Source organism: Amaranthus tricolor, chromosome 11 (assembly GCF_026212465.1).
Source record: "Amaranthus tricolor cultivar Red isolate AtriRed21 chromosome 11, ASM2621246v1, whole genome shotgun sequence".
NCBI lineage: Eukaryota > Viridiplantae > Streptophyta > Magnoliopsida > Caryophyllales > Amaranthaceae > Amaranthus > Amaranthus tricolor.
In genome coordinates this window covers 20,711,037-20,731,422 of record NC_080057.1, presented here as the reverse complement: position 1 = coordinate 20,731,422, position 20,386 = coordinate 20,711,037, and the positions used below count along the sequence as shown (strand labels likewise).

At 33.0% G+C, this 20,386-nt stretch overlaps 1 protein-coding gene across 2 annotated transcripts; it reads left to right on the top strand.

Annotated features, from left to right (window-relative positions):
* Nucleotides 1-1,554: 1,554 nt before the first annotated feature.
* LOC130827150 (alanine aminotransferase 2, mitochondrial-like) lies at nt 1,555-18,889 on the top strand. 2 transcript variants are annotated; one of them, XM_057692796.1, is made up of 19 exons: nt 1,555-1,913; nt 4,479-4,529; nt 4,637-4,687; nt 4,929-4,994; nt 5,081-5,142; nt 8,184-8,262; nt 8,945-9,049; nt 9,144-9,254; nt 9,418-9,555; nt 9,668-9,742; nt 9,855-9,975; nt 10,417-10,574; nt 11,667-11,741; nt 11,845-12,048; nt 12,486-13,029; nt 14,762-15,084; nt 17,565-17,643; nt 17,963-18,108; nt 18,761-18,889. In XM_057692796.1, exons 1-15 carry the CDS (start codon nt 1,857-1,859, stop codon nt 12,609-12,611), a joined length of 1,479 nt encoding a protein of 492 aa, XP_057548779.1. In that variant the 5' UTR covers nt 1,555-1,856; the 3' UTR covers nt 12,612-13,029; nt 14,762-15,084; nt 17,565-17,643; nt 17,963-18,108; nt 18,761-18,889. The 2 variants fall into 2 exon arrangements, with proteins under 2 accessions (XP_057548779.1, XP_057548778.1); XM_057692795.1 differs by lacking the exon at nt 17,565-17,643.
* Nucleotides 18,890-20,386: the final 1,497 nt, after the last annotated feature.

Genomic DNA, 20,386 nt, shown 5'->3' with positions numbered 1-20,386 from the left:
GTCATGAATTTTCAAGAAAAGCACTTTCATGCTATTGGAACTTGATTGCTTCAACCAATTCATGCAGAATTTCTGAATTCCGTCGATGAGGAAGTCAGCAACTAATTCTAGAGACAATCTTTTGTTTCAATTTGTTAGTTACAATTTAATTAGAGCTGTGTCGCATCCTCCTTTATGAGTATAGGTTGCCGCACTCCTTTTCTCCTCAGACCCTGACCATAGTATTTCTATAGGCGGGATACATTGAGTATGATAATGACGACCTAGTTAGAGGGTGATTAATAGACACAAAAGTAACCAATTAATTAATAGTCATAACGAACTCAACATCTTGAAACAAAATCAAGTAACAAAAGACTAAATGATAAGGAACTAAAATTACCCATTTGTTCATTTAAAAAAAAAAACAAGTTACCCATTTGTTTGTTGTTATTGAATGATACATGGAATTTTTATCTGTACTCCTTTTATTTTACCGTGTAATTTAAAAAATTCTTCGACAAATAGCATGGGAATATAAAATTTCAAGGAAAGTTAATTATTATAATATGTAGGAATTTAATCACTTTGGTACCCTATTGGTAATTACAAATCTTGTGTTAATTTAAAATTACTATAGCCAACCAAACAACATTGTTTAATTTCTAGAAATTAGCGAAGGAGGTAAATTTCCGTGTATTATTGATTTCCACGAGAATTTAATTCCAAGGCCAAATAAGGAACACAATATTCTCAATATATATTCTTTTTGTCTTTTCAATAGAATATTTTGAATTTTAAAGTCAAATTTTGAGTATAAAATTCTTTTCAACTTATATATAATATGAATTATGAAAAGCATATATATATATATGTGAGATTTTGATAAATTTATTTCAATGTATATACTTGAAGTATAAATGTTTTTTAAAATATTTCTAATTAAAATTATTTTACTTTTAAGCTTGTATTGTAATTCGAAAAAAAAATGAGTGAAAGCAAAAATAAAATAAAAAAATAAAAATAAAGATGAAGTAAAAGAAACTAGTCCCTCTATTCTACAAAATTAGCACCACATACAAATTTGGTGTAAATAAAAAAACACATATTCTTATACTCTTTCATGTTCTCTTTATTTGTCACATTTAATTTTGTAAAAATTATAAAAAATTGATATTAATAAAATTTACAATAAGACGAATCAAAAAAATCCCACATGTCTATGTTGTAATTTATAGATTAAGAACAAATCACATAATAAGAGGATTGATGAATAGTGTTGAAAAATCAAATGGGACAAGTAAAGCGAATAAGAGGAGTATGAAACAGTCTCATCGTAAAACATTCCTTATACTAGAAAAATATTCGTATGGGTCAATGGTCATAACAAACAGCTAGTCTCTTGAGAGACCGTCTTTTTGAGAGACGTATCTCAAGCCAAACCCAATAAAGATTAATGCCTACTTATCGTATTCTTAATGCCTACTTATCGTATTCTTAATGCCTACTTATCGTATTTTTAATGCCTACTTATAATATTTTAAATGCCAACTTACGTCATTTTTAATGCCTACTTACAATATTTTCAAAAAATATATAATGAACCGGCCCAATTATAAATGTCTCTCAAAGAAATCGTTTCTCACAAGAACTTGTGCATAACAAAAATAAAAAATGTTAAAAAATCTAGACTACATAAAGAAGAGGGTAGTAAAATATTTGAGAATTTTTCAAGTATGTATTGGTGAATAGGAGCAGTAGTTAATGATACTCCACTCAGCAGGGTCAAATACAAATTGAAACTGTAAATACTTTTGAAGTTTAGAGTGCTGAGTGCTGAGTGCTGAGTGCTGAGTACTGATTCTTCATCTTCATCAATGGGTTCTGTTTCTGGGTTATCACATGAAGTTACTCTCCAGACCATCAATCCCAAGGTAGTTTAATCTTCTTTCTTCTTTTTTTTTTGTTTGTTTTTTTTTTTTTACTAGTTTCCATCATTTTATTCATTCCGTGGTTGATTGAATGAATGAATACACATATGAATTGATATCAGCTGAGCTTGCTGTTTTATTCACTTGTTATTGTGGCTTTTGCTCTTTTTATTTTGTCATCTATCTGGGTTTTTGTTGTTATTCTCTCACTCTTTTAGATTGTCGTCACTTGTCATTTGTCACTTGTTTGATAATACTATTCAATAATTATGGGTTTTTTTTGGAGTTCTATACTATTTCTTCTTGGGCTTTTTCTTGTCTTACTAATACTCCTATTCTAATCAAATGATAAACCTTTAGAAACCTTATTACCTATGTTTGGACGCAAATTGGGAAAGAAAATAAAGGAAGGGAAGAGAAGGGAAAGGGAAAGGAAGTGAAAGGGAGGGGAGGGGTAAAGAGGGTAAGTGTACCTTGTTTTTTTGGAAAGGAAGAGAAGGTAAAAGGAAAGAAAATGAGTTTTTTCCTTCCAAGTCTTTCCGCTTTAGAAGAGATGGTTGTCACTTGTCATTTGTCACTTGTTTGATAGTACTATTCAATAAATATGGGTGTTTTTGAGTTTTATGTCTTCTTGGGTTTTTCTTGTCTTACTAATACTCATTCCTATTCTAACCAAATGATAAACCTTTAGAAACTTTTTACGCTATGTTTAGATGGAAAATTAGAAAAGAAAAGAAAGGAAAGGAAAGGAAGGGGAAGGGAAAGGAAGTGAAAGGAAGGGCAGGGGTAAAGAGGGTACAAGGGCGGAGTAAAATTGACAAATTCATTGAACGTCCTGTGCAATTTTAAAAATTATGATATTTTTCTAACAACTTTGTATCTTTAAACAATTAACATCTACTACGTAATTTAATGTTAAGGGCCCTAACTTTGCGGGGTCTTGTGCGGTCGAACATGTTGAGCATGTTCAGAACCTCCCATGCGAGGGTAAGTCACCTTGTTTGTTTGGAAGGGAAGAGAAGGGAAAAGGAAAGAAAATGAGTGTTTTCTCTTTTAAGTCTTTATCTTTCTACTTTACAAATTATATTCTTAACAAAATTTGCCCACGTTGTGAGAGCTCTATTGAGTGAGCTAAGAGAGTACTTCTTTGTAATTGTTGATTTCCAATTAAGAAATACAAAATATCTTTTGTGGGGGAGGGTACCTTAAGGTACCATTAGATTGTTGTGGTCTTGCACTCTTGCTTGTTCTTGCAAAGTTTACTTGTGCGTGTGCTTGTTGCTCTGTTTTTTTCATGTCCTTCATCTTCTTTTCCTTCATTATGTGTCCTATATTCACGACATGTTTAATTATTTTTTTCGCTTTTTGAATGGGTGTAACAAGGAGTTTTACAAAATTCTCAAAGATGGGTTTTGACCATATGTGTGAGTTCGTTGCATGGGCTTGGGTTAGCGGTTAGGCATTACAAAACTTAACTACTTGTTATTCTCATGATTAACGCCCTTAATTATGGTTTGATGATAATTACCTTTGTCGGGTGTGTTGTGCGGACAACGAAATCAATTACCCAAAACAATCAAGAAACAATAAAGAAATAATTAACAATAAGAAATCACACTAGAAATTTAGTGTGGTTCACTATCAATGTGATAGCTACGTCACCAAGCACCGTAAACAGTTTTCCAGTATGTTAAAAAGATTACAGAAACAAGACAATATAGGCTCACCAAATGCTCTCAATTTGTGGCTCTCAAAATTTTAATTCTCTCTTCTTAACCCTAAACCTAAATGATGGGGGGTTTATATATTAACCCTCATTTACAAAGAAAATTAGTTTTAAAAGAGAACTGATTAAGAAACCAAACCCGTCGGATTTGAAGTGAAAACGTGCAGTCATGCCTAATCTCGGCTAAGATTAATGCAATCTCGACCGAGATTATCAATCTAGACCGAAGTCGCTTTGAGTCTCGACTGAGACTCAATCTCGCCTAAAGTTACCGTATTCCACAAACTCTAATCTCGACCGAATTGGCCACCAGTCTCAACCAAGGCTAACTGAGTCTCGCCCGAGACTCCAATTGCCCAAAAGTTACTGTCTTCTCCCATTTTTTTTCTCGACCGAGATTATAGTATGTTGCTGATAGAAACTTCTTCCACCACTCCTCTTGTTTCTTCCCATGTTCCAGACTTAGTTCAAGTTACCAAACATCAATAGGGCTATTATTTGCTGTGAGATCACTTATTATACAACTCTGCTGAAAATCCACTAAGACTATTAATTTATATTAGTTGATGCAGTTAGAAGCTTAAAAAAGATTATTATTTGGTATTGAGACACTGTTTAGACTGCAAAAAAGAGTTGCCTTAAGTTCTTGGATGATTTAGACAATTAAGCTTAAAACTAGCACTACAAGAATGTGTTGTAGGTAATATTTTTTATTGTATATAACTGTTTCTTTCATGCTACGATGCTTGAACTTATTTGCTCTATCACCTGTTGAAACTAGATGTCTATTAGATTTAATGACAGGCTTTTAACTTATAATGGTGATTGATTTTATCCCTTAGGTCTTGAAATGTCAATATGCTGTTCTAGGAGCAATCGTTGCGCAAGCTGAGGTAAAAAATGGAATAAATTGATTATATGGCTGTCTTGCTGGGACAAAAATGGAATAAATTTTATCTACTTTTAGTTCTAACATATTGATATTGTTTGTTATTCACAGAGGTTGCAAGAACAATTGAAGCAGCAACCTTCATCTCTATCCTTTGATGAGGTATATATATGCTAACTCTGGGGATCTAAAAGAGCAATAACGAATTACAATGTATTTAAACATAAATAACCAAAACATAGAGTAGACATTGATTTGTTGTTTTAGTAGTAAGGTTTTATCATGTTTTGTTGTTTTTCTTATGCAATTTAAGTTGATTTAGAGTATCCTTTGTCGTTTTAGAGGTTTGAACTATTGTATTAGTATATTGTTGTCAAGCTTAGAGCCTGAACTTCTTGTGCAGATACTTTACTGTAATATTGGAAGTCCCCAGGCTCTTGGGCAGCAGCCAATAACGTTTTTCCGCGAAGTAAGTCACCAACTCACAATAGTTGAAAGTTTCAGTAGCGGACTTACGAACTTCTATTATCTTAATTTTTCGTCGTTGTGCATCAGGTCCTTGCTCTTTGTTATCATCCAGACATTTTGGATGGAAGTGAAACACAGGGACTCTTTAGGTACTCTCAGCCTGACTTGATTTAGTAGTCCATTTCTTCTCGTATCCATTCTCTGACTTAAAATCGAGTAAATTGGTGAAACATTAGATGTGGTTTTTACAAAATCCAATAGCTTGCTATTCATCCATATAGTGTAAAAATGCGGTTACGGTCGCGATCGCGGTATCAGAACGGTGATAAAGTAATGGGAGTGATGTAGTTATCGTAACGTCAAAATATCAGTTGAAACCATTAGATATCTCTTGATACGGGGCCCAAAACGCTGTTTTTTTACATCTTTATAATGCGGGAAATATGGGTTCGTTTATTTTAAAAATCTTTACAATGCGATGTGGCCTTGTTTTTACACTATGTATTCATCTATATTTTGTAATTTTGTCTTGCCTATTACAGCGTATCCGAGTTATTCCACAACAGAGTTAAGATAGCTAAAACATCTGCTGCAGCAGTACTGCATTAGTACTTATATTTCTTATCTGGAAGCATAGTAACGTTTGGTAATAGGTTTAGGAATCCCTGATTTCATCAGCAATACATTTAGCCTGCCTTTCTATCTCCAGCATCATTCCAATTTCTAAAAATACACGGCTTTAAAGCAGTTTAGATTCCTCACAAACTGTTCTTTGTCATTACCTGTAGCATCCTTGCAATCCCAGTTGCTGTAGATACAGCTCATACAGATCTTACAAAAGCATTAACATTTTACTTGATAAAATATTTTGAGGGGGAGGGAAGTGGTGGGTTAAAGGATTTGTTTGGTTGATTTTGGGCTGAGAATAACTGAATGTCATGCCACAAAATCTGGCAAGCTACAATCTTTGCTAGCTTATTAGATTTGTCGAATAGCCAATTACTTCTTACGTTGGCCAATTACTTATGTTTGGGATTAGCTAAATTTGATGGCAAAGATAGACTATTTTGAGGTATGAATTTCACTGAAGTTGGATGAAGAAGAAAATTATCTTAGCTCTATGGCATTCCATAAGCATGTGAGGGCCACAACAAAAACTCTAGTTTGAAACTTTTGTTGCAATATCTATTGGCTTGAAATTTGAGGCCTAGCTTTGGAAAGTATCTTTGCTGAGCTTGGTGTTGAATGACTAAAAAACCAGGCCTCCTTCAGTTTCAGCCCTAAACACTTCCTTGCTAGATATTACTACCCCTCAACCACTTACCCTCTTTTATCCCACAAGACGTTCTAGCAAACTGTAGCAGATTGCTGCGGTTGATTAAGCAAGGATTTAGCGTTTCCATTACCCTGCATGGCTTTATCAGATAATTAAGGGTATATTTAATCAGGGTCATTAGGTCATGCTGCATGTCTTTAAAAGTACTCGGTGTTCAGTAAGCCCGTATTTCCAAATGTGATATGAGATGATATTTTGAGGGCTTTCTACCAATGCGGGGTAAACCTAGGTATGCACCAGCTCATCTGAAGTAATTGGGTAGACAATATTGTTACTATTTGATAAGAATGTTTTGCTTGAAGTCCTTAAAAATTCTCATAAGGTGGCCGCAAAATAGTCTAGAGGGCTTGTCCAAACAAAGGTCATCACTAGAGGTGTTTAACGGGGCGGGTCGACCCAAAGGGCCATAAAGTAGAATAAAATAACTATTATATGAACTTTTAAAAGACGGTTCAAAGTGGGTCGGGCTTAAACAGGTTTTGACCAGCCCTACTCCGTTTAAATTTGACATGACCTGCCCCGACCCGTTGAACACCTCTAGTCATCACCTAACACATGATGATACACCTTCAAACTTCCTTCCTATTCTAAAAGAATTCCATTTCGCACATATACAAACATCAAGGATCTTGGACACTACTTTATACTCTGAATTAAAATGTACGTAGATGGAGGGTCAACAAGGTCAAAGGAATACTCTTGATTTAATTGGATATGGTGTAAATAAGCTGCATCATGGGGCGGGAGCAGATGATGTGCGTTTTGATAGGGATATACTAGGCGAGCGCCTTAGCACTTAAGGTGAAAGGCATGGCCAATTGGATGCAAGGTGTTGTGGTCTTAGCCTCAAAAGAAGCCCATCTGCCCATGTAATTCGGATAGACAGAATTCTATAGGTTGCTGGATGCACTAAAACCCTAATCAAACGCATTTATAATCCACCAAACGAACCTCCAATAACTAATATCAGTGGCAAGTAAGGGGTCAAACACATACACAGGAACAATTTCATTTGTAATTAGCCAATTGGCTTAAGGAGTATTTTTTCTGGTTTTCTTGCTTGATTAATGACAAACTGAAGTAAACTAACAACTAACAATAGAGCCACACACATACCATACTTTATGATTCACATTGCTTATTTTGTTTAGCTCCCTTTGAGCATTGCACTCCAATCTCCTTGCACTTAGTTTTTTTCTTTAGGTTTAGTTCAAAACCACAAGATTCTAACTTTTGGCAAGATGTGTTCCTTTTCCTTCCTTTTCTTACTAAATTGCAAATTTCAGATATAAAGATATAATTCACATTTAAGGTTAATGTACTAGAAATTCCTCTAGTTTTATCATCTATCGTAAAATTCTTCTATGATTCATGAGAGGTTTTGACATGTTGTACATGTTGATAAGCAAAGAGCGGAGCAAAGATTTTGAAGGCCCTATTTATTTTTGCGATATCTTTTAAAATGGGGCCTTCATTATATTAAAAGATAAAAGTTTTTTCATTTCAAGAAAAAAAATTCAAAGACAAAATGTATTGTAACATCATATTACTTCAAATATAAAAAAAAGTTTACAAAAAAATCACTTAAAAATTGTTGCTTAGAACCGGGACTAAATAGGACCATTTAATATTTGAAGCCCCTTATTTCTACGGGGCTCTAGGCGGTCGGCTACCCTGAATGCCCTAAGAACCGACCATGTTGATAACTTGAATTGAAAGTTTTTTTGGAGTTGTTACCTTTAGGGACTTAGAAGATAATGGTTTTTTTTAATAATCTTATGTTCTTTTTCTTGATGAATACAATTTAAGCGACTTTCATAATTATATACTTTTTGTTCTTTTGATCTAATGCAGTGGTGATTCAATAAGGAGAGCTTTGCAGATCTTAAATCAAATACCAGGAAGAGCTGTTGGTGCTTATAGTATGACTCAGGTGATTATGGTTCCCTTTCTAAATATGTTTAGTACGGAAGTACAACAACACAACAACAATGCCAAACTTAATCTCCTAAAATGGCATTAACCATGCAGTAATTGTCCTAGTGGTCGCCCATATTAATTCTTTACCTCTATGTAATCCTTTTCTTATTATATGGACTTCAAGGCGTAAATCTTTCATATCCTTCCTAACTTCTGTCATCAAAGTCATGCTTTAGCCGCTCCCTTTCCGAAATCAATCCGATTCCAGCTTTTCACATTTTTTAGTAGTGTTATTTGTGGTTGTCGTCGCACACGCCAAACCACTGAATATGATTACGCTTTATTTTATCGTTAATGTTCGTAACTTCCAACCCCTCCCTTATGTCCTCATTCCTAATTTAATCTTTCAGTGTATGTTTACTCACCCAACGTAGCATACGTAGCTCTTTTCAGCTACCCCTATCTTTATATTGTAATCCTTTATAAAGGCCGGATGTTCTGACCGATACCATAACATTGTTCTAGTGGATGTCTAATAAAATTTCCTTCAGCTTAAGAGGAACTCCTAATCACATAAAATCCCAGTTCCACTAATACTTGATCCGACCACAACGCAAAATATTTACAAATACTTTAGTTTTTGTTTAATAATACAATTCTCTAATGAGTTTTTTATATGTTTTGATCGTGTGTAGGGTATTAAAGGTCTGCGTGAAACAATTGCTGCAGGAATTGAAGCACGTGATGGTTTCCCATCCAATGCAAACAATATTATCTTGACTGATGGAGCAACCCCTGCAGTAAGATATTTAATTTCATCCTAGACTAAGCTTACGCTTGTGCCTCCATATGTTTTCGATTGAAATGTGACTTTAATTTTTCATCAACCATCAGGTGCATATGATGATGCAATTACTACTCAGATCAGAGCAAGATGGAATTCTTTGCCCCATTCCATTATACCCTTTGTATTCAGCTTCGATTGCTATTCATGGTGGAACTTTGGTATGTTTTCATTTACTGGTTTCTTTGTTTAGATACTTGATTGTATTCGTTTGTCGATGATATTAATATTTAATTTGAAACAATTATATGCACATCTCTAACTTTTTTGCTTGTGACAATGTTTGGTTTTGTTGGACGGGGAAATCTTCAATCGTAATGACAGGTTCCTTACTATCTTGATGAAGCAACTGGGTGGAGTTTGAATATTTCAGAGGTCAAGAGCCAATTAGAAACTGCTCGGTCAAAGGGTATAACAGTTCGAGCTTTAGTTGTGATCAACCCCGGAAACCCAACTGGACAAGTGAGTTACATTTTGGTGATACTTCTTTAATTTTGAGGATATGATATTTTTCCGTCACTTAGGTGAACCACTTGGTTGAGTTTTGTGACGTATTGTCGAATTTTGCTTTCAGGTTCTTGCTTTGGAGAACCAGAAGCAAATTGTTGAATTCTGTAAGATAGAAGGTCTTGTGCTTCTGGCAGATGAGGTTCTGAAAGGAATTTTAGAATTTTTGCTTTCGACTGCATTAGATTCGGAATATTGATATATCTAATGAGTTGATTCTCTTGTTTTCGCCTGTGCTATGTTGTGCAACGCAGGTTTACCAGGAAAATGTGTATGCTCCCGACAAGATTTTTTACTCATTCAAGAAGGTTGTTCGTTTTATGGGGTACCAAGAGAAGGATATCGCCTTGGTATCAATTCATTCGGTTTCTAAAGGTGTCTAGCTCTATTGCCTATTTTGTCAACTTGATGTAAAAAGCATATAATCAATATTAGAAAATTTGGACAATATTAGAAAATTTGAACAATATAAGCTATTTTTTCTATAAAAATTGGATAATTTTATTCCCTAAATAAGCGTCTCCTAGTCCGAGCCTGAAGAATGGCATTGTTTGCTGTTAATAACAACGGGCAATTATTAAAACTGAGTCAGAAAGTCAGTCCAACAATCGCAGCTACGTTTTTGACTCAGTTTTAGTAATTGTCCGCTGTTAGTAACAACGAACAATGCCATTCCTTAAGCTTGGACAGAAAGACGCTTATTTTGGGAAATAAAATTTTCCCAAGTTCACTTTGGAAATTTTTTTAGAATAATCAACATATTATCTATCAACTCATAAGCTGGCAAGTTTCTAACTCTTGCTGATGAACCTCTAGGATATTATGGAGAATGTGGGAAAAGAGGAGGTTACATGGAAGTTACAGGTTTTAGTGCTGACGTTAGGGAACAAATCTGCAAAATTGCTCATGTCTATCTGTGCTCGACCAATATAACTGGTCAGATTCTGACTAGCCTCGTCATGAATCCGCCTAAGGTACTTTCCTTTCATTTTGTTTGCAGTTTATTACTGTTCTATGATACCTTTGGTGATTGATTATGGACAATTGTGTTGGTTTCTGGTCTTTGTTAGTGATTGTTTAGGGAAGGGAGACGCAGGCGTAGGATCAGTCTTGTGATTTGAGAGGCCCGGGGGCAAAAAAAAAAATTATAAACCCCGGCCCTAACTATTAAATACTCCCTCTGTTTTCTAATGTTCTTTCCATTTGGAATATTCCACCCTAAGGAGAGAGAAATTTGATTAATATTTTTGACATATGGTTAAAATATAAAATATATCCATGTGAGATCTTGTTAGATTCGTCTTAAACTCTTAATGTATATTTTTTTATTATGTATTTTTTATAATTTTTTTATTATGTGTATTTAGAGATATTGAGATTTAAAATTTGCTTTAAAATCTGTGCAAAAAGTAAACGAGACGAACAAAAAAGAACGGAGGGAGTATATACTTTTATAAACCCTTAATTATTAACTATAAAAACATCATTAATCTAATATTTTTGAATGAGCTCTGGGCACAGGCCCCTCTTGCCCCCTTATAGAGCCGACTATGCAAAGTCGTCCTGTTCATTTTTGGGCCCCATAGCAAAAGATAAAAAGGCGCCTAAAAACTTAAGGCGTAACGAATAATATAATACACATTTTATTTTTTATTGTTAATATTTAAACTACTTTATAAAAAAAGCACTAAAAACTCATTACTTGGCAAAAAAATATAAGTTATATATAAATTTAATTCAAGTCAGTAACACTTATATACATAAAAATAAGTTTTTTGGCGCTAAAAAATTCGGGGCTCTAAGCAGTAGCCCTCTTTGCCTTGCTAATCGACCGCCCTGCGACTGTGCGTAGGGGGTGTCATCCTGAAGGTGGCTCAAAAATAGTGGGGATAATGGACTCTGTAATCTGTAGACAATGCTTAGTTTTGCTGTTGGAATTGATGTCTTGTAGTACGTACTACTACTAAGGTTGTTTATATAGTCAATTTGTGTTCGGTTATTAGTTATATTTTCTTCAATTATATTTTCTTCAAAAACTATTTAATACATCCACTTCGAAAATCTAGGCTGGAGATGCATCTTACGAACTGTATTCTGCCGAGAAAAATGGAATCCTTTCATCCTTGGCTAGGCGAGCGAAGGTAATGCAGATGCTTGATTTCAGATTTTGGAATAGATTCTCTACAATGTACAAGTTTTGTAGCATAAAAATATCGTCGTATTTTTCGCATCTATTGTCATCAGACACTAGAAGATGCATTCAACAACTTAGAAGGCATGACTTGCAACAAAGCAGAGGGAGCCATGTACCTATTTCCGCGCATAAATCTTCCCCAGAAGGCAATAAAAGCCGCTGAAGCTGTGCACATTACGCCTGATGCATTCTATGTCAGTCGTCTGCTTGAAGAGACTGGAATTGTCGTTGTCCCTGGATCTGGATTTGGTCAGGTAATTTATCAAGTTGAAAGAAGATGATTCGTTAAGTTCAGCTAGGGCAGGCACAGGGCGGAACAAAGAATTTGGAGGCATTATTTATTTTTGCAACGTCTTTTAAACTGGGGCCCTTCATTATATTAAAAGATAAAATATTTTCCACCTCAAGAAAAATATTTCAAGACAAAATTGTATTGTAACATACATTACTCAAACATATAAAAGGTTTTACAAACAAATCATTTAAAAAGTGTTGCTTAGAATCAGGCCTGAATAAAACTATTTAATATTTGAGGTCCCTTATTTCTAGGGGCCCTAGGCGGTTGGTTGCCCGGATAGCCTAAGAACCGGCCCTGGGGAGGCATAACATGAAGATGTTCTTTGTAACATTGTGTTCTATATTTGTCTGTTTCTTGAATTATGGCTGAACTTGTTTTGTGTTTTCTTCAAAGGTTCCGGGCACTTGGCACTTCAGGTGTACGATTCTGCCACAAGAGGATAAAATACCGGCCATTGTTGAGCGTGTAACAACATTCCACAAGAAGTTCATGGATGAGTTTTATGATGAGAACGTTTGACATACCATTCTATGTTGATGAATGCTAACAAGTTTGATCATGCTGAATATGAATGTAGGTTTCTATGTCATTGTTGGAGAGGTAATTGTTTAGTTTTGTGGATACAAGATTTGCTTGGTTCAGACTACACTAATTTATTTGGAATAGTAGCAAAATATCTACCATAATTTAGAGAATTAGAGTGAAGTCTTAATGTCAAAAAGGTCATAAATATAATGGTGATGATTCAAGCAAAAGAAAACAAAGTTATGAGATGCAGGCAAGCCCACATGCTCAACCTGGTCGAGCATAAGTGGTTCATCGAGTGGGCTCCACGCTCTACTTTTTCTAAATTTTCAAAGGTCGTGACTATGGGCTTCATTATGCAGTTTTGCTCTGCCAAGTTGATTACTCTTATGACTCGCATTTGCATGAAAAAGTAAGTTTTTTTTTTTTTTTTTTTTTTTTTTTTTTTTTTTTTTTTAATAATAAATAAAAATAAATAAATAAATAATGTGTAGATAACTATGAATAGCATGTCTTGGACATGAGATATTTTGGGCATAACATAGGTTGGTTACTTGTTTCGAACTCTACAAATAAAGTTTATGGGCATTTATATGTCAAATATAAAAGGATTTAAAATTAACGCTATTATGACTAAAAGTTCTTTACAAATTTTTAACTGTTTTTTTTAAACATAAGTCCATCTACAACATAAACATTGTTTCTCCCAAGTCTTGAGTTACAACTTACACACACTTGAAACTTGATCAATTAAGCTTAGGTCAACACTCATGCACAAGTTATCAAAAAAATATCACCTCTCAAATTTAATTCCCTTCAAACAATAGAAAATTTTTTAAATCTAACTTTTTAGAAAAAAAACAAATACAAATAAGAGGTGAAAAATTAAAATTCAATTTTTATTGAAAATAGTGTAAAAGCATACACCAATGTGAATGCATTCAATGTATTGTAGGTAGAACTTGCATATAATATGTAAATTCACGTATAACAAATTGTAATTTAGTAAAATTTTATCTCTTACTTATTTATTCACTCTGCTTTCTGTAGAGTATTATCTCTAAAGTTTTAACAATTCTAAAATTTTACGACCACTCGATTTTTACAAAAAAAATATTTTTATTTAAAAAAAATTTAAGGTCTCGTTTCATTGCACATGCTCGTTGAAAAAATGAAGTATATCGAAAATGGCGCTCTGCTTCAAGCAATCAACAATCTGAGTAAACATACATACATAAATATAAACAGGACACAATTTTCGGGCTTTCAGTTCCAAAATCTTGATGTTTAGTTGATGGATTTTGACTTGTATAACTATGGACAGCTGTTACAATCTTACAACACCCATAACTCCATTAATTAACTCAGAAAGAATCGACCTGTTACTACTCAAATAGGGTATCCTCTATTCTGTTATAACAATTGATAGTCATCATCTTCATTTTTATGTTAGATGTGATAATACGAGGGATGCAGGTAAAGTGTTCGATAAAATGCTGCATAGAAACTGTTATCTTAGAAGACCCTGGTTGAGGGATTCATGAATTCAGGAAATAGAGACAAATCAACGGGAATGGTCAATTTCATGCTATACAAGAATTATTTTACGTAAAATGTGGTGATTTCGGATGTGCAAAATGGGGTGACCTCTGTTTAGCTAGGATGTTTAACCAGATGCCTACAAAGAATGGTAATTCTATGATTAATAGGTACAGGGGCGACGTGGGTTTTTGGGAGAAGTTTGAAATGGATACAAAGATTTGAGTTTTGATGCTGATGTGTTAGGAAGGAGAGACCCTTCTGTTTTGCAACTATAGATGGTATTTGTACTGATATGATGGCTTTGGTTGTGGTAAGCAAATACATGCTATAATCATCGTTGATAGGATGGAGTTTGACACGATCTTAGAAGTTTTGTTGTTAATTTGTTATGCAACTATGGTGATTTAGACAATGCAAAAAATGTCTTCAAGTTAATGTCTTTTCATTTTCAGCATTGTTACAAGATATGCTAAGGTAGGTAAAATAGATCATATTATAAGAGCTTATAATGCTAAGGTGAATCCATGTGTTGTGGTTTGGAATTTGTTAATTTGTAGGTGTGTTACTAGTGATCAGCTGATGGGGGGTCTTCTTTTATTCAGATGATGATGTATAAGGGTTTCAAGCCGGATTGCTCAAATTTTCTCGATGCTTGCTCGAGTGCTGGTGCTCTTGACTATGGAAAACAATAGCATAATCATGCTTTCAAAGTTGGGCTCTCACAAACTGTTGTTACATGTTCACTAAATGATCATTAAATAGAACGGATACGAGCACTACTCATACATGGTTAATCTCCTGTCTTGAACTGGTTTCCTAGAAGAAGCAATGGCTCTACTTGAGCAAGTGTCACCTAAAGATGCAACTATGTGGTCTTGGGTGCTGCGAGCCGAGAGGGTTTGTGGCCCATACAAGCAAGAATCTGGTAAATAATTTATCCTGAAACTTTAAGTGCCTTTGTGAATTTGTCTGGATTATTGCTTCTTCATGTGACTCGGAAGGACCATTAGCTCAAGTTTTTGGTTAAGTTGAGTCCTTGACGGAAACGATCTATTTTTATTTCATGCACTCAATACTAGCTTTATTAACTCGTTGATACATACATCCTCTTTAGCTACTCGGATCATCATCATCATCTTCTATTATTTTGGAAAATTCTCATCAATTATCCCGCCTATTGCCCATTTGATAGGAATAATCCCTACTAGTAATTGTTTCTAAATAATTCAACTTTTATATATATTTTTGCTGACAGCACCCTATGCCATATATTAACTGAATAGATGAGTAGGGATAGACCAAGGAAGAAGCATAAAAGGTTTAACAAGTGAGTGTAATGTTTACTAGGTACCTACAATATCCGGTTAAAATGTGGCAAGGGGTGTCATCAACAAAACATATACAAAGGTTGGATTATTTAAAAATAATCAATAGCAAAGATTATTCACATCAAATGGTCAATAGATTAGATTATTCATGATAATTTTTCCTATTATTTTTTTCTTTTAAATTTTAATTAATTAATTTATTTAGTATAAGTGTTTGATGATGCAATACCCATGGCCCTTTTCTATTGGTCTTTCTTGTCGTGTCTAATGAAGATTGTGGCCAAAGTTTCTCCTGAAAGCATTGTAGAATTAATTTTAGTCATAGTTTTGGTTATTTAAGGGGTAATAGACTTATTTTATACAAAATTAGTCCTCAATAAGCATGATAAAGAAGTTTAAGATAAAGTAATCATTCATGTTGTAGTTGGATGATGATGGAATGGTTGACAATAGTTATAATAAGTGAGAATTTGTCAAGATGTGCCACACATTGGAAGATGACTCCTTCTATCAATTGTCAATTATACTGCTATACAGTGTATTTGTATTTTGTAGGTACCAAATAATAATAAAATATAGTTTAGTATGATAAATGGTATCATCAATATAGTGAGTAAAGTATTTTGCATAGGTTATATGAGGAAGAGAAGAGGAGGTGAAGCTATGTTGATAACAAGGGGTGGAATGGGATGTTCGGTATTAATGTGGTTTTCTGTTTTGAGTTTTTTGATTTTTAAAGTCATATAATATATGTTTTATAATGAATAAAATATTTGTCAAATTATTAGGAATATGATAAATTTGAAAACTGACAATTAAAAAGTGAAAATCACTTTTTTTGGTTGTCTATTTTGGATTTTTAGTTTTCAAAAAAAAGAAATCTGGAAACAAAAAATGATAAAGAACTGTCTAGGAAATAACTATTGTGTATTTTACCCTTAAAATTTCAAAAATTAATGTAAAAAAATAAGGTCTTGAAAATTATTATGTATTTTTATTTCAGCCTTGACTTCTAGGGAATAACGTTGAGTTTGAATCCTCATGTCCTCTTGGGCTTGGTACTTTATTTTATAATTAAGGGACCCTTTCCAAGTTTTGCTAGAAAAAATGGGTTAGTTTCATTTTCATAAAGATTTTATGATTTATGTTAGAAAAAATGGGTTAGTTTCATTTTCATAAAGATTTTATGATTTATGTTAGACAAGAAATATTCATCCTGCGGTGTTGAAACTGTTCATATATAATACTAAATATTTCTCCGTTTTCTTAGATTTTCTATAAATTTTAATTTTGTCCTAAAAAATTTTATTTTTACTATTTTCTTTAATTCTCATTTACAAATCTCTAATTTAAAGTGGTGATTATTTTAGCATTCTTTTGGTATTTATTTTTACTCAAATTTATCATATTGCCTTCTGAAGTGGATAGTAAATTATCAGATGACTTACAGGTACAATTAAAAAAACCTTTCATCTGTAATGGTCCTCATGAATATTTAGAGAAAAGGACAAAACCATATAAATTAGGCTTCTCTTAAATAATCTGGTACCCTTAACAACTAAACAACCCTATTCCTGGAGGATAATCTTTTAAATTTGGGAATGCTATTATTAAAAAACTATTAAGATTTGTAGCAGAGTAGGACTTGTTGAAGCTTATATGCATATCAAGTCTTCACAAATTTTGACAAACTACCATGATAGCTTATAAGTAGAACACATCTTTGGAAGATTTGATACTTTTATAATTGTTGTGACTTCAACTTGTATATTTTTGTTAATTTCTGTTAATTTTTTTTTATTTTTTTATTTTGTTATTTTTTTTTTTTTTACTATTTTCTCATTTAGTTGCGAATTGGATTTTATTGTCAATATGACATATATTTCCGTCACACTAACCTCAAAAACCTTTACAATACGGTTATGCAGCCTTGTTTTTACACTGTGATGAAGGGGATAAATGTATTACCTGCACTATCACATTGTAACCATATTATAAGGTTTTTGAGCTTACCACAACTGAAATCAAAGACAAGTTGACCATAAAACAATTAACATTGACGCAAATATCATTTTAGGACAATTACCGCCAATGTGGCTGAAATCATAAATTTGTACTCCCTCCAACTCAGTACTAATGTCGCCTTTCTATATTAGGTCAGTTCACTATAATGTTCTATTTCCTGTTTTAGTAATGGTTTTTTTTTTTTCCATTTTACCCTTACTAAACTCCCTCTTTTTGTTTACTTTTGATTTACTTTTTCCTAATTATACATGCTCACTATCTTTCTAGTGGTCCCCATAACTTTTTCTTAATATTTATACTAAACTTATATGGGACATTACTAGTGAATTAGATGGTGTACTAATTATCAAACATCCAAAAATTTTGTACTCTCTAAGATAGGTTATATTTTTACTGTTTTTATGATTGTTGTATGTTATCAATATTCTTCTTTTTCTTTATGCTTTTCAGGTAAAGTAACTATTTGTTGGTAAATTTTTGGATGTTTCCAAAAGTTGCATGATTAGAATAAAAGCCAAATAGGTGGCATCATCTCAACACCGTTTCTTTCAAACATTTTCATAGGAGCTTGGCCAATCAATTGCATACAAGATGAGGTATTACCAACTATAGGAAGGACTTTCATTTGAATAAACAGCAACAGTTAGAAGATAAGCAAGATGGGGCCCTTGACCCCACATGATGGAATGTGATTAGACATACTATTAATGTTCTCATAATCATATAATAATCATAAATAATTATATTAATTTACACTTTGATTAATCATACACCTTCTATTATAGTAATAACTAATAGAGTTGTTTCTGCCTCAACTCTTAACTACAAGAGTTGAATGTTTGCTTATATATATAAAATAAAAAGACCCCACTTTTATTATTCTTCTAATTCTGTTTTCTTGTTATTGTTCTATCTTTTCTTCCTTGTTTTAGTAAATAATCAATGGCTATACAATTACAAGGTTATCTTTCACCCCATTTCAAAATTCATCAATCTGTTCCATTTAGAAAGCCTATTTATGGAATGGTAATGCCTAGAAAAGCTATGCTCCCTCTTAGTAAAACAATCAAGGTTCAGATCAAATCCTCCATTAGAGACATGGTATAGTTACCATTTCTTTTTCTTTGTTTGGGTTTTGTCTCGTTTACGGGTGATTTTGAGCATGTGCAAGGGGTTAGACCGCACAAGGGCCCTTCAACCAATGGTGATTGGACCTGTACTAATGATTTGTGTGATTGAATATTGTAGGTTTTTGAAGATCAGTCAAGAGGTATAGTTTGCTATAAAGATGATAGAGGGGAGATTATATGTGAAGGTTTAGATGAAGGTCCTCGCCTTCTTCCTCATTATCAGCCAACACCTTTACCTTCTTCAAGGCAAGTGCATAAATTTTGTCTCTTATAATTATTGGACTATAGATTAATCGCTCTTTGGATCGAATTATAAAAATGAAATATTTTAAAATGACTGATTAAATTATGTACACCTTTTATTTTTTGAGTTGGAAATAACTTCTTATTTACTATATTCTTCTGGCCCTCTCTTTGAAGGAGTACGAGTATAAAATATTTGTTAGTTTTCCTCAGCGAGATGTTGGACTGATGATGATGATAATGAAACAACTTAATATTGAATACTTCCGATCCTAAAACCCCATCTAAGTGATTCAAAATGAATGAAAATATATAGGGACAAGGGTAGATCCATGGTCCGTCAATGTCGTCAACTTACAGCATTTAACTTATGTATAAAATCATACATTTGTAAATGTTAATATATGTGTTGGTTGAGTTGGTAGGAGTTTTGCTATGTGACAGTATTAACCCGAGTTCACAGCACATTAAGAACTTATTTTTTTAATATTATAGACATTATTTGATTTTATTCTAGATTCGCCCCTGTGTAGGGATGATGGCGGTGAGCGTCTTGAAGAAAGATGGCTCCGGTTTGTGGACGGAGAAAGTGGTGCAAACTCTAGCCTCTTGGTGAAGGAGAAGCATTCATGTAATGGATACAATACATTGTACTGAATAATATAGTGTGTACACTTTTGTTTGTATAAAATGGTGTCTTTTAATTGAGACCTCTTAGCTTTCTATAACATAAACTCAGCTTTTCTTGAGTTAAAAGCATTTTATTTTCAAATTATGTGATAAAATCATGTTTAATTACAAAATTAAATAGATCAACTTATCTATAGGATTTTTTAATATTATTACGCAAATTTAAAGGAACAAAAGGAGTCTGGTTGAAAATTTTGAAATCGGAAACTAAAATATTCCCTTCGTTTTCTAATGTTTTTTCCTTTTAGAATATTTTATTTTGGAGAGGGAAATTTGATTAAGATTTTTATGACATATATCGATGATAAAATATATCCAAGTGAAATCTCGTTAGATTCGTCTTAATTTATACTTTTTAATTATATAATTTTTATAATTTTTTATGATGCGTATTTAGAGATATTAAGACTCAAAATTTACTTTGAAAATTAATTATGCAAAAATAAATAGGAAGAATATTTGAAAAAGTTGGGAGTATTTTTAAATTATATTTGAAAATTGAAAAGATGGATTGAATATAGAGGCAATGAAATTAAGTGAGAAAACTCATCTGAAAGGACAACTTTAATATACTTGATCAATCTTATTAGATTTGCATTAAAGAGAAAAATGATAATTTTTAAAAAGGTCATAATAAAAAAATAAAAAGAATGAATTGTGTAGATGAAAATAAAAAAGAGTTAAAATGTATAGATGAGATTAAAAGAAAGTAGTGAGCTATTATCCAAAAATAAAAATAATGCAAATTAAATAGAATATACTAAAATAAAAAATAATGTAAATTCAATGTGACGGACGGGTAGAAGTTGTG

What these genes read in the sequence shown, in the direction of transcription:
- LOC130827150 (XM_057692795.1), top strand. Translation starts at nt 1,857, where the DNA reads ATGGGTTCTGTTTCTGGGTTATCACATGAAGTTACTCTCCAGACCATC. An exon ending in AATTCATTCGGTTTCTAAAG is followed by an intron (nt 9,976 to 10,416) that starts GTGTCTAGCTCT and finishes ATGAACCTCTAG; the next exon opens with GATATTATGGAGAATGTGGG. An exon ending in TCGTCATGAATCCGCCTAAG is followed by an intron (nt 10,575 to 11,666) that starts GTACTTTCCTTT and finishes TCGAAAATCTAG; the next exon opens with GCTGGAGATGCATCTTACGA.